The sequence below is a fragment of the Acartia tonsa genome, chromosome 7, assembly GCF_053477335.1.
Source record: "Acartia tonsa isolate MP-2025a chromosome 7, ASM5347733v1, whole genome shotgun sequence".
NCBI classification, from domain to species: domain Eukaryota; kingdom Metazoa; phylum Arthropoda; class Copepoda; order Calanoida; family Acartiidae; genus Acartia; species Acartia tonsa.
The window spans coordinates 46274043-46289689 of NC_137266.1; the positions used below are offsets into that span (position 1 = coordinate 46274043).

Sequence of the window (15647 nt, forward strand, 5' to 3'; positions counted from 1 at the left end):
GGAATGTCAACACGGCCAAGTCGCTACAAAAGAGCAGAAAGCAATTTGCTAGCAGACAAAAAGGGTCCGTAACAGGGGGATCAAGGTAGTGGTCTACAATACTATAGATATTTTTTCATAATTACAAATAGAAAAAAAAGTAGTTAGTTTACATAAAGAAATGGGAGATGGAAAACGAAAAATGTCAAGGAAATACTTTAAATGATTAGTTATTCCAACTTACTCTAATGTTATTATTTTTAAAGAATCATCGTAATGTTTTGTTTTGATAAAAACTTACAAGGAATGTTATTTTTAAAGGATCCTATTAAACTTTAATTTAAGAAACCCCCAAGCTTATCCAAATAAAATTGTATACCAGTGACTTATCCCTCTGCCTACCCTAGCCTATAGAGGCCTTGTTTTAAAAAGACATTTATTATAATAATATCTACATATATAGGGATATTTCACTTTGGGGGTTAAGCTCATTTTGATACATTTAAAAATAAATTGTAGATTAATTATTGAGACGTTTTTGAGATATCATTGGACTTACAATAATTGTTTAAACATACAAAAAAAGGGGGGGGGGGTCATTTAACATTTCCTAGACAATGCCAACTTGTATTTTATGTGCCAATCATGGTGTACACTTTGTTCTACACTACACCAGTCATGTGAAGGGATACAAAAATACCTTAAATAAAATAATAAGACGTCTGTCCGTCTGTATGTGTGAAAGAATCTCTCTAACCACTGAACCGATACGGTTCTTCTTTACAATGTCCCTAAGTGTAGTTGCTTGGAAGGTTTATAACTATTTTGTGGGAGGGTACCTACACCCTCTCAAGATAAATGGGCTTTTAGATTGTTTTGATAAACAACTGATCTTAACATAGATTGAAAAGAAAACATTTTACGTGGTCTCTAGGGGCGTATTCGCTAGTCAAAGATAAAATGATGATATTATTATCATTATACATTATATTTGTTTAGGAAAGAAAGGTTGTAAATTTTTTATTATTATTTCACTCCCTGCTTGTTTTTGAATTTTATCCCAGAAAATAAAATTATACAAAGAATCTTTTGTCAATTTACTCCCCCCCCCCCCCCTCCTTTTCCATAAGTCAAAATTCTGTGCACGCCCTTGTTAATGTGTATTGAAAATAATTGTGGCCATTATTGAAAAAGTTCTTGCTACATTTTCTATCTTAAATAAGGAATAGGATATTGGTAAGGGTCGGGTTTTTATTTATATAATTTTCTATATTTTTTTTGTCTGTAGCAATTCACGAAAATAAGTAAAAAAGTACCTAGAAATTAAGGCTGCATAATAAATGTGCGAAAGATGCAATATATGACTTTAAAATCTTTTCAGTTTATATTATAACGCCACAAAATTTCACTTTTTTTTTGGGGGGGGGGGGGATTTTTGGGATTTAACAAGAGAATTTCCTACGTGAGACATTAATATTCCTTAATCTGCATTTAAAATTTGGATGACACGATAAATATTTATAAAAACTTGTTCCTGACCAATTGGTAAAACAATTTGAGTTGATGACAAAAATATAAACTGTCGCGGGTGATACATTAGTCTGCGGATAAAAGCTGTTGTATCACATTTAAGTTAGGTATACTTATCTAATCAAAATAAGTTACTCATTAGTAGTTCACAATTTGTAATATCTTAGTATACTACATGTATTTTGGAGATAGGTGGTATACATGTTTCTAAATTAGGTTGACCTATCAGAGATGTAATAAGTGATATGAGACTTAAAGAAAATTTGAATGATTGTTTTTATAAATTTCGTTTTGTAATATTAACTGATTTAAATTATTTACGATATAGAATATGCCAAAATGTATTTGCAGGTGCGTTTGGTATAATTGAAATAAAGACTAGTACTGATAATGGACTTCTTTAAAGTAGCAATTTCGGTAGGGTTACAATTAATCGAAAAGCCATCTTACATGTATTTCTTGTCAAGTAGCTTCGCCCCAAAATAAAATAGAATTGAGCAGAATACAATAATTGGAGTGTTTCAAGCAAATTTGAATAAAATGACTGCATTATGATTTTTAAGACACGCATACAGGGAAATGTCAGTGGGGGATAAAATATTTAACCTCTCCAACTTATTAATTTTTATTAAAGGAAAACATAATTATTAATAATTTGCAAATAAAAGATACTATTTATAAGGAATAAATATTATAATTATAATTAATAAGTTAGATTCGGCTATCCTTTTAATAAAAATATGAACACAGTTATTTTTCGGGAAAATATCAAATGTTCTACTTTAGTCAAAGTGATGCGGCCGATATTATATATAGATTTGAGACAAACTACATTCAAATCTTTCTGCAGCAAAACTATTAATATTTGTTTAACCATCTTTTATAGATAGCAAACATTTCCATAATTAAAACTAAAATTTAATTTTTTATTTCAGAAATTTGTGGACGAGCTGATGGAAAAGACAAAAACATTGTAGATGTCCAACAAACATGTACTGCAGTGTACACTTAGAGTGTACCAAAGAGTACACAATGTACAGAAACTCACAAACACAATGTATTCTCTCAGTTTTACCAATAATAACCAATGTATTGCTGAAAAGATGACAAATTATCCCCAGACTATTTTTCCCCATTCATAAAAAATTGACCTTCAGAACATCGAAAGTGTGTCAATTTTCCCTCATAAACTCAGAATCTGTTTTGTGCATAAAAAGTGTACAGTTGTACACAATCTGGTGCACAAACATATAAAGCAAAGAAGAAATATGTGTAAATTTTAATTTGTACACAATAATGTACAATTACATAAATTTTACACAAGTTTGTTAACTCAATAGTGTAAATTATATGCACATAAAGTGTATAAATATCGATGGTGCAAAAGTGTAAAGCTTAATATATGTGTATAAAGAAAAACATTAAGACAATGTACAAATGTTTTATGGTGTACATAATTATCATTTTCATATCGTGTTAATTCTTTAATAGTGATAAAAAATGATGAGATTCGAACCTATAACTTGTAAAAAAAAACTGTAAGTGAAATATTAAAAAAAGGCTAAGACCAAGATTTAAAGTAAAATAAACAAAATTGTAATTTTTCTTCTTTTTTAATAAGATTTTAACATAAAAAGTACTAATAACAAAATAATATTTTATTTTACACCTAAAGAATGCAAACTAAGACAATTTTTCTTTTTATTTAAGTTTTTCTTTGCCTATTTTTCCGGCTTAAACTAGACTTTACTGTTTTTTTGTTCACCACACTGTAAAAGAAAGTGTCTTTCCGTTTGATTGGGCACAACCATGCTTTCTAGGTCACTGTAAAAAAAAGATATTTTGAAATGGGTTTAAAAACTCTGCAATGTATTAAAATCTAATAAATATTCACTTTGTTAAACTATAGAAAAGTGTTAAAATTTAAGTACTTTGAAATATTTTTCCACTTAAATAATTCCCAGTTTTTTTTTGTAATTTTAATCTTTTTTTTACAGTGCGTTATAGAATTGCACCGACCTTAACTACAATTACAGGGAAAATAATGTATTAAGTATATGGAATTTAAAATGTTTCAATATTAAAATTTCCTTAATCTTTTCAATTAAGACTTAAAATTTTAAATAAATGGCTTATGCCTTTAAAATTTTTAGGTTTTATAAAATAATTTTTCCCCCTGTTTTTAGCTTATATTGGTGAAATCTAGTAATTTGGAAAGCAAAAAAAATTAAAATTGCAATGACAATTTTTTAAAAAATCTGTCATTAAGTCTTTATTTACAGTTAACTTTTTCCATCTCATTTTTCTACAATAATAATAAACAATCTTAGCCATAAATTTACTAAAACACAGCCACAATTTGTCAATGTACATTGTCGTCCTTGTTATTACTTTAAAACATTTTCATAGGTTGATAGCATCTATTGGCCGAATGAGTGTTTTTAGATTTTTATCATGAACATTTTTTATTTAAATTTATTCCTAAAAATCATTTTGATAATTCCTTATTTTTAAAGCAGCTAAAATAAAAAAAAAGATAAAAATAAAATGCAAATTAATTTGTTAGGAGATATATGTTTGATCTCGTATTTTTTTGTCTTTTAGTTGAATATCATGTTATTTTTTTAAATATACGAAAATTTCCATCCGTATCAAATTTGATTTTTTGATTTTTGATTTTTGATTTTTTTATATAAAAGGGCCTAATTTTAATTTAAAAACAAACAAACAATTTAAAATAACCCCCTATACAATTTAATTGTTATTTCACTATATAAAAAAAGACCTGTAATGTCTGAATGATAACTTTAATAAATTTAAATAATTGATTAAGTGTAAATATGTATTTTTTTGGCATTTGCTGATTATGTATAATATGTTATTTTTTGTGATTTAGTTTTCATTAGTTTTTATGTAACTTTTAGCCGTTTGTATCAATAAAATTCATTTTAGAGAAGTTTTTTTTCTTTTTTAGTGTATAGAAAATCTATTCTGTATTTGGTATGTGTTAGGTTGTCTGTCCGTTAAGCAGTTTTTATGTTATTGTTTTTATGACATAAATACAGGACAAAAAGCTGACGTTTTACAATTTTCGATTTGCATCAGAATGGAATTTTATTACTATGAAACAAGGATGACAACATGCTCAAAGTAAGCTAGAATTATGTAACTTACTTGGATGCGTGAAATGTATAGATGTATGGTACAGACAACTACCTGACCCAAGTGATAGAGGCCCTTTTCGTCTGTTCTTTTTATGGACTCGACTGTGTTTATATTTCTGACGCTATTAGCTGATTTCAAAAACACAATACATAATCGAGACAGGGTCCGAGACCAATGGACAGATATAATCATACAGCCCCCTCTATTCTGTTACTTTCATGCGTAAATAAGCGCATTTTTGAAGTTTTTCAAAGTTATCACGAGACATTAACAACAGTTTAAGATTGTATAAACGTAAAACCTAGCATCTAGGGCTCTGAATTAGAAGAATCTGGGGAAAATTACGCCCAATCGATTCACCGGTTACCGAAATATTAATCTTTAGGCGGACAAACAGAAAACGTTCTACTTAGTATTGTATATAAATGACTGACCAACAAATCGACCAAATTTAGTAGTGTGTAGAGTAGCTTCGCTGTTATAAAGCTGAAAAGAAGCAATAGCATTCCATCTACATACCAATCTAGCATTGTTGGAATACGTTCTACAAAATAAAAGTATGTCACTCAAACATACTAGTACAAACAAGTTAGATAGTATCGTAGCCGTTTATTCATTGTTAAAATAAGTTTGCAAAATATTTTGATTACTAAAAAAGGATAAGAATATATCTGAGCTGCTTCATTTATTTATTTAGCATATTGAAAAGTTTAGAGTTAAAATTGAACTTGATATTTCACCAACTTAAAAGCTAATCTGGAGCTTTTATTGATCAGGACCACCATATACACTGTCTGCCCGAATATCTGTCTGTCTGTCTGTCTGTCTGTCTGTCTGTCTATTCGTATTTCCGATCCGTCTGTCGGTCCTTCTGTCTGTCTATATATCCATCTTTCTGTCTGTCCGTCCGTCTCTCAGTCTGAAGTTGGTACTCACAAAACCAATTGGAATCTATTCTTTAGGAAATATATAACTACTGTTCCTGAAATGGTTTAAGGACAGAGGATAGAGGTAAAGCTACTAGTAAATCCATAGTATTTAAAAAGCTGCATATTCTTGTTACTTTAAAAACAGAAAACATTTCTTAAGAAAAATCTTTTTAGTGAGGTTAGTAGGGTGTATGGAATTTATTTTGCTTCTATCCCCACTCGATAAGGGTTAATAACATCCTCTTTAAAAATGTTTCCTTATTAACAACAGACGTAAAATGTTGTAAATGTTCATTTTTATAAAGGTTTCTAAAATGGTTGCCAAGAATAATTCTGAATATTGTACAGAAAAACATTAGATAATCGAATCCCAGGAATAATGCAATGGGTGATAGATTTATAGCATACCCAATGGTTAATAAGTTACCAAATATGCTGATTAAGAATATTGGTTGAAAGTTTAGACACTCCTGGTTATGAACCAACCATTTATGAATTATGATGATAAAAGTGTCCAACATTTTGAAGCTAGCGAATAGATAGTATTTATGAACCATTGGGTAAGTATATAATTTTTAGTCCTATGGTATCGCTCTATAATTTCTTGTTGTATTTATTTTGATATAGGTTTTTGCTGTTTCTAAAAGTTGACCTTTTATCCTGTCACACCTCAATACCTGCTAAATATCTGAAGGGTGGCACTTTATTTTAGCAGTTTTATTCATCAGTATTCTTATTGTACAAGTATCTTGATGTGTGTCTGTCTATGTGTACCGAAGTATGAACCCATATGGTCCTCATTTACAATTAAGCTTATCATAGGTCTGGGAAGGTTTATAACTATTTTTTGGAAGGTTACTACCACCTTTCTAGGAAAAATTACCAATATGAAAAATGAACACCCCCGAAGAAATTTATTTTTCATCTAAAAGTCTTTCAATGCTCCTAGAGGCCTTTTGGCGCGTAGCCGAAAATCTGTAATATAATTTAGTAGGGTTGTTAATTTTTCGGAAGTTTTCTATATATTTTTTTATTTTGATTTATGCTATTTTAATTTGATATTCCTTATTTGCTAAAGTCTTTGGAGATGGGTGGGGAGAGGATCTCCAATAAAAAGTCAGAAAATACTCTCCTTAGAAAGGGGGAAGAAAATCTCTTCAAAAGAGATGGGAGAAAAGGGAAGAGATTTTCTTCCCCCCAATAAAAAGTCACAAAATGCAATTCCAGTTACGTCATATACGTTTCGGGAAAGAAAAAGGGAAGGGGGAAGAAAATCTCTTCCCTTTTCTCCCATCTCTTTTGAAGAGATTTTCTTCCCCCTTCCCTTTTTCTTTCCCGAAACGTATATGACGTAACTGGAATTGCACTTTTAAAAGTGATACAATATCGGGACAGATTGGGCTTTCTCCAAAAATGGCAGTTAGTGAATTTTAATTTGCAAACGTGACAGACAGACAATCTACTTATTTGACATCAAATTATTTTCCTTATTTGTCAAAATATTGTCCAATTTTTCAAGTAAACAGTTCCATTGCAAAAACTCCAGCAGGGATGCAAAAATAGGAAAAATTTGTGTAAAAGTCTAAACTTTTGTGTGTAAATTGTCGAACAGTTGACAGTACATAAGACAGGCCACTTTTCTACTGTCAAACAAACAAATGTGCTATTATTATAATAAATGTATAATCTAGATAACTACCTGGCCCAAATGGTGGTGACCTATTTAGTCTGCTAGTAAATTAATTTTTGTTTATATTAGCTGATTTTAAAGACTCTTTACAAAATTGGGACAAGGTTCCCGCCCTGTGGCTGAGTTATATATAGATTTTTCCAATTCTATTCTTTTAATTTGATAATTTTATACCGATTCAAAACGACTGTCAAGACTGTATCTACATAAACATCAAGATTATATAGAATTGCACCTATAATATTTTAACTATGGCCTTTTTTCCGATAAATAACAACTTTTAAAATACATTTCCTAAAATAAGCAATACAAAATATCGAACTCTATAGAGTAGCTACTTATTGGCCAGGGGAACTTTTACAAAAAATTTTTTTCTTAGAAACCAAACTAATTAATGAACGGCCGGCAGAAATCGGTAATTCACCAATGGTTGACGAATCAATTACAGTTACAGATTAAAATAAAAGATTAGAGCGGACATGAGTTATATGTAACTCTACCCACAAGGCAGAAACCCTGTCTCAACTTTAAATTGGACTTTCTAGCTAATAGCGTTTCAAATATAAACATTGCAGAGTCCCTTTAACAGAAAAGAAAGCAACTTGCCAGCAGACGATTAGTATCCTCGCGACTTGGGCCGGGTAGATGTCAGGATAATAGATCTATACTTAAACATTTATTAGTTACAGATTAGATTCTAATTGCTCTGGGGAAAACGCCTGTTTCTCTCTGCATAATACTGTCTATTGTCATCCTTGTTGACCTTAAAAGAGCCATCAGTTTATTTTATAAACAATATTTCTTACTAACTTTTCTTATATATAGAGATGTGTGTTCTCACTCATTGATGACGGTTACGAAGATAAAGGAAATATTTTAGTCTTATTTATTTTCTTTTTGTCTGTTCTTAAATTCCATTTTGAGATATTGTGTTTTAATATTGCAATTAATTATTAATTAATTTAACTGAAAGTTAAATATTGGAAGTAATAAAAGTTAGTTTCTCAAAGAAGATTGTTTTCTACTTCATTTTGCTTTAAAAGCCTCAAACGTTTCCTAGACCGGAAAATTCTTTTTTAGCTATTTGAAATCAATTTACAAAAAACTAATGCAGTTAGGGAGTTGAATCCATTTTTATAGAAGCAGAAATATAATCTATGATTATGGTTTGGACCCTCTAAAACTGTAATCTACCCTTCCACTTTCCCCTCTCTTGGTGAAGATATCTTCAACGCCGATACGATTTTTGAAATATAAGATTCCACTTTTGTCTCTCTTGTTGAAGATATCTTCACCAAGAGAGGCAAAAGTGGAATCTTAAATTTCAAAAATCGTATCGGCGTTGAAGATATCTTCACCAAGAGAGGCAAAAGTGGAATCTTACATTTCAAAAATCGTATCGGCGTTGAAGATATCTTCACCAAGAGAAGGGAAAGTAGAATCTTACATTTCAAAAATCGTATCGGCGTTGAAGATATCTTCAACAAGAGAGGGGAAAGTGGAAAGGTAGATTACAGTTTTAGAGGGTCCAAACCATAATCATAGATTATATTTTTGCTTCTATAAAAATGGATTCAACTCCCTAACTGTAATGCATTCAAAAACCCAACATATTTAAGTATATGTGATTAAGATTGTATAATAAATACAGTTTCAATGGTGGGGGGGGGGGGGGGGTCTTGTCTTTTGCTAGCAAATTACTTTTTGTCTTTTGTAGCGATTTAGCTGTGTTAATATTTACGAGGGTATTGGCTGATAATCAAAGACCTTATTGAAAGTCGGCTAAGGAATCACACTCAGAAAACATAACTATATCCCCTCTATTTTTTTTATTTCAATGATAGAATTTCTCTTTGTGTCCTACTTTGTGTTTAGTTATTTCTTGATAATTATTCTCTGTTCCTGGTTATCTTAAAAGTTTTCAAGGTGTGCACCATCAGGGGAAGGTAAATGGTAAATTTATAAATAAAAAGTTTAATTCTCTCCCTCTTACAAACTGAATGTGACAAAATAGTATTATGGTGCTATATCATTAGAGTAAAACACTAGAGGAAGAAAAAGGGTTAAATAATTGAATCTCCCCGTCGCATTGTCATTGTGACGCCTTTCAATTGGGTCACTGAAAATCAACCAATGGTGTGGTGTGTATAAACACAGTCATAATGTTGCTGTATTGTAAAAAAATACTTAAAGAAGGAAAGAAATATATTTTTTTTGTTTTTTTTTTGGGGGGGGGGGGCAAAATTAAAAAGGTGGGCTAGCCACTGAGCCAGCCGCATGTAAGCTTTGATTAAGACTTAAATTTAAATCGTTTGGAGCCTTAGAAATTTTGTTTAAAAAGAGGAATTATCATATTTGGTTGAGGTTTAGACTTTCTGCTGATTTTAAAAATTGTAAAAGGTTGATTTCTCTGATGCTTACAGGATCCTGACGCGCGGCTGACTTGTTAAAAAGTTTCTCTTATTTGTGAAACTGTCAGTATAGCATTCTACAATTGATATCGATTATCGGGATCAAAATATTCGCATGCTTTTCGACACTGCCTTCCTTGTTTATTACATATTTGTTTCTATTGATTAAAACTATTCCTTTATTCTGAAGTGCAACACACAATAAATTTAACTACATAAACGTCACAAATTTTGCCCATTAGATTGTTTAAACAATACTACAAAATGTTGGCCTAAAGGAAGTTTAACTGAAAGTTTTTTTGGGGTTAAAGAATGGCAGAAAATATATGCTTTAAGTTAGTTAAGGTTATGTTATATTTGAGTAAGCATAAAAAAGATTCACCCCTCCTCAATGCTTAAAAGGCATTTAGAATGGTATAATAAATGTTTATGAACACTGGATTGTTCTAGTTTATAGCACTCTGGCCCGTTGCGCCTGAGGAAAATGCACCTTTCCTGGAAGCTCTGCGCTGGTCTAACACATCGAAACCTAACTCTACCATGCAAAAAGACATACAAATAAACCCAATAAGAAGAAAGGCTTTTTTGTTTCTGCAGTGTTTGTTTTATGTAAACATATGAAAATGTCCATCAATGTAAAAATTTTGGCACACTCAAAAAAAACCTCATATTTCACCATGAAACAATCATAATCCCCCTCTTTATACAAAAACACAAATTTGTGGTACCCTGGGGAAGGGGCTTCTCTTAATAATTCAATGATCTTGGTAGTGAATGTGTATTAAAACCAGGAAGGAAAACGACAATAGGCTGTTGTTTATTACACTAGTCCTCAAAGTTTTTAATAAAGATTCCTTATTCGTTTGGATTAACAACTATAGGGACTTTTTATGAATTTTGATTGCTTGATTCATTAAGTTGAGTGTCCAAACGTTTCAACCAATAATTGTAATCTACTTAAGAGGATATTTGGTGTAACATCATTGGGGTGGGGATGTACATCATATTATAGGCCATTGTCTCATCTCTTTAGATCACTGACCAAAACAGTTACTTTAAAATTGATTTAATAAATTGGATTTGACTACCAAAAAAAGATATAGGCCATCAACAACAACAAAAACTGCACTGACCCAATCTACACAGGAATGTTTAGAAGTTTTAGTTCATATTATGCAATTTTTGTTTTAACTTGATGTTGACAACTTTTAAAAGCGAAGCTCAATAGATGAGACAGGCGAACAATTGAAGGGTTCCACTTTTTGTAATTCTGTCATCCTTGTTAAAAATCCTTCTAATTCCATATAAGGAAAAGACTTATATAAATATGAATGAATTGTAAAGATTAATTGATCATAAATTTTCATAGATTAATTTAGAATTTTTAGGATAACCTTTTTTCTCATTTTGAAAAACTTTTCTTTATTTGATACCCTTTCTTTTAATGAATTCAGTGATAGGACAATTCTTAAAAAGAGTTTTTAGTTTGGGGAAAGAATTATCATTCTAGTTAAGATTCGAACTTTCATCTGAAGAAAAACTAGTTTCTCCCCAAAATAGTAATTACTTTTTAGTTTTTACTAAAGCAAAGAAAAAAAACTCAACCTAAAGTATCTTAATTGTTCTATGTTACATATAAAGGCTTAATAAAAGAATGCATATGATTGAATTAATTTATATCATGCCTAGGCTGGCTGTAAGACGTTCAGACAAAAAAAATAACATTTTGAACAATATAAAGATTTTTGCTATCTTTACTTAAGACAATATTCATAACATGATAGTTATGGCAGCTTGACAAGGTAATGTAGTTTTATGGTAGAAATAATGCTCAGTGTTTGTCCTAGTATTGTTAGCTTCTATGAAATTAAAAGTCAATTAAATAATATATAAAATGATTTATTATTTTAGAATGTCTTACATTAAGATGTATGGACTGTCCAATCGACTTTAAAAACAAAGAATTGCTTAAGCTAACCAGTGCAAAATTGCTGTAATGCTAAGCCACCTTCTGCCGCCGCCAGTAAACTATATATATCTTGGGTAATCCATCAAAATCAAGATCATAGAAAGATGATAGAGCCAATCAAAATATGGCAGTCATAATGGGCACGACGGTCTACACTCAAAAATTGGCACCTTAAATTTTTGGTAACTAAGTTTTGACGTATGAGGGGATGTACAGACAGACCGGAATACGAGTATAGAGTAGCTTCGATACAATTAAATATCAATAATATAACAAAGGTATTTCTAAAAAATACAACATTTATTAAGCAATTAAACTGGTTAGAATAGGCAGATTAATGGGATTATTATTATAGGATATATTTAATATGATATCAATTAAAGGCCTGCATAAAATCAACTAGCCCCTCAACACAGCAGGATGGAGTATAATGGCGGTTACAAGTGGAGGTCTGACTCAGCCAGAGAAGTATAGGAATGTGGACAGGGATGGAGATGCATAAACTTGGATGGTGAATACCACACTCGCCTCCTTCTGAGGGAATATGAAATATTCCCTCACAGTTGACCTGCACGCCTGCTTCTGCGGGTTGCTGTTGTACTCGCAGGTTCTTCGATTGCGGCCATAGCCCTCTTTACGATATCAACAGGATTGGGTTCTGAGGAAGTAGGATCTTCTGGAGCTGCTGGAAGCTCTTGAGCAACTGCATTCTGGAGGGCCAACACGCCCTCACAGGAAGCCGTGGCCACTGGATCTTCAGAGACAGCGCCAGCCTGCGGATTAACAGGCAGATCAATTCCAGATGGAAAGAGCTCACTGATTTGAGCATCGAGCTCTGTGTCACTGTTTTCCTCTGCAGGATCCAGGACCTCGGGATTGCCTTCTCTATCGGTGGGCCTGTACTCATCAGAGCACTCAGAACCGCCATAGTGGGAAACCAGCTCAACTCCATCATCATCTGGCCGGGATACGTCCTCAGCGGGAAGGGATGCCTCTATGGTCGCAACATTCTGCCCAGGTACATTCATACTATTACAACGAGTATTAATATATTTAATTACCCTGTCAGAGTTTTGGTCCAACAATCGACTAGTGGCCTCAATAACCGTGGTCATTCGTGATTTTAACTCAACGGTCGAGTCCTCAGAGACAGTGCGAATTTTTTCGCGCAAAGTTTTGCGGTTCCGCAGTAATTCTGCGGAAATTTCAATAAGGCGCTTGCCATGTTGTATATATGCTTTCTCAACGAATGAAGCATTGCTAGCAATTTTAGATTCCAGGCTTCTCTGGAAGGTGAGAAGAGCTTCCTCCATTGCTTCTTTTACAGTGGAGGATAGGACTTTTTTCCATTCCTCAGCAGTCACCCAAAAAGCCTTAGGCTCAATTTTGCTTTCTGCTAATGTCTCTTTCTTTTTAGGGGGTAATGGAGGCGGTTGAGTTTCCACCTTAGCCTTCTTGGCTGCTGGGCCGCCGCTGCCTGTTGGTGTTGGCGGACGTTTTTCTACCGCTTTTGGGGCTGATTTTACGGCGACTACCTCCAGTTCAGGTGAGGCACTACGTTTTGGTGGCGATTCCACCCGATTTTTTTGCGGTTCCCCTCCCCTATTTTGTTCCATTAGAGGCCTGGCCCTAGGCCTGGCTTTATCGGGGTATTCGTTGGCCTCTAAATTTTTAGCCTGCCGCAATTTTTCTTGCAATTCAAGGAGTTTCTTTTCTCGCGGTGCGGTAGACGTGGATCGATCTTGAGACGCATTGAAGTTCACTGAGGTTTTCAGGGTTGCGTGGCGGTTTTACTCGCGGCTGATACCTGTTCTCGTCAGGTTCATAGTAGGCTTCCTCAGGGCCGCCCTGGGGATAGCCATGATTGCTGTCGTAATAATAGTCCTCTTCATTGTAGAAGGGTGCCTCTTCATATTCTCGACGGTATGAAGAGTGACCGGCCCCATGGGAGTGGTGGAAACCCCTTGAAAAATTTCGCCTGGGATATCCTAAAATAAAAATAATAAACTTAAAATTAAGGGTCATTAATTCCTTATACCGAATAAGGAAATATTTTTACAAAGACGACCTTTAGGGACGACAATCTTATAGGTATATATGTCTGTTTACAGGTCGTCCGTTTTTTTTGGAGATTAATTTTCCCCATTATTTGTAAAATCCCGCAATTCGTGTGTTTCACTCGTACCTCCTTCTTTGTACGCGTGAATTTTGGTGCAGGCTAATATATAGATGATAAAAGCGACGCATAATAACGACCCTATTCCTGTAAGGATGGCTGCTACTACAAGCACTATATGATACCAAGTACTAGATAGAAAATCAACCACCTTATGATAAGTTTGAATAAACCAGGAGTCAGTTATTTTTACTTCAAAATTATTGGAGTCTGCGGCAAGTTGGCTGAGGTATAATTCCTCGGCACTTTCTGAGAAGTTAGTTTTTTCTAGGCTTTGCCAAGAATGATAAAGAAATAGGCTAATCGGTTTATCCATAAGATATTGGTTTACATTTAATATTTGCATACCCTGCCCTTGATTCCCAAGGAATTTTCCTTGGTACAAATGTAAGAAAATTGGATTTTCGGAACATTTAGTCGGAGTTAAATGGGTGGTGTTAACCAATCTGCGTGAAAATGGTGATATTCCCATAGTCTTATTATTGATTGAAACCGAGAAATGATCCACAAAACAGGGTAAATTTTCTCCCAAAGAAACATTGATTTTAGGACTATCGCACTGTATTACCAAATCCAGTTCACCGAGCGCCCTAACTAGTTTTTTACGATGAGTCTGAATACTACTTTTAGACAGAAAATGGTTCTGTAAACAGCGAGTTTCGGGGACAATTAATTTACTATATTGTTGGTAGGAATAGAAAATCTCTAGTGGTAACATGTCATCCTTTTCCTTAGCGTTTAAAAGTGGGAAATATGGTTTTACAGAGTTTGTGAACCATACCATTAAGTTATCAATATTAGTTTTGTAGTAAGATAATTCGGGAATTAGATTTTCAAAATGTTTTTTATCTTTAAGTTCTAACGCTAGCGTAATTTGGGGATCGATCACTAGATATTTTTGGGCACCCTGTTCTCCTTCAAATGTAAACAATGAAATATTAAAGATGTCTACCGTTAGCCAAGGAGAAGTGAATTTTTGTGCGTTATCAGATTTATCATCTGAGATAATTCTATCGTAGCCTATTCTAAGATTGTGATCTAAACAATTGTTTCCCACCCAGTGACTGCCCAGGTAACAGCCCGCTTTTGTTTGTAATAATTCAACAGGCTCAGCCTGGACCCCTATTTGTTTTTCCTCAAATGTCCCAGGGATAAAAATGCCGTTAATGGTTACGCCGTTTCCCTCGCAGGCGGGGTCGATGCCGTTAAGGAGGTCGTTGGGGTAAGTAAGTGTCCCGTTTACCAGGAAACGCGTGTATGACATCTGGTGTTCATACACTGAGACTGATTTTCCTTCAAAGTTAAATATTTTAGTTTTGGACATGGTGTAACAGTCTTCATAAGTTACGAGGCTCGGTATCTCCACGAGTGCTGGAGCAGCGAGGTGGATGTGGCTATATCTGCCACAATACCAGTAATGAGTACTGGTTCGGAGGTGGCAACGGATTCCAGGTATAATTTTTCTTTCAACCTTTTGAAGTAGGTGAAATTGTTTTTGTTCAATATTGGTAATATTAAGAAACGCAGCGCATTCAGAGATTTTCAAACGCGGATTTTCGTTTGCTACACATTGAGTCGCATCTATTTGTATTATTTCGGACGCATTTGATTTTGCCAAAATAATAAAAAGCCCCAAGAATCCCAAAATAAATTTACCTCGAGCTCCTGGTGCCTTTGCCAAATGATGCTGCATGCTTCTTGTTTTTCTCTGAAATATGTTAATTAGTTGGTTTTAACATATATTTTTTGTTTATTTTCGTTATTATACATACGTAGATTAAGCTATATACATTTGCCA

At 33.2% G+C, this 15647-nt stretch overlaps 1 protein-coding gene across 2 annotated transcripts in view; it reads left to right on the forward strand.

The window, feature by feature from the left end:
- Positions 1-4465, forward strand: part of LOC145323861 (uncharacterized) — a 156025-nt gene extending 151560 nt beyond the window's left edge. For both annotated transcript variants that reach the window (XM_080166444.1, XM_080166445.1), the window contains exon 7: positions 2445-4465. In XM_080166444.1, the coding sequence (XP_080022570.1) occupies positions 2445-2486 (42 nt within the window). In that variant the 3' untranslated portion in view covers positions 2487-4465. The remainder of the gene's footprint in view (positions 1-2444) is intronic.
- Positions 4466-15647: the final 11182 nt, after the last annotated feature.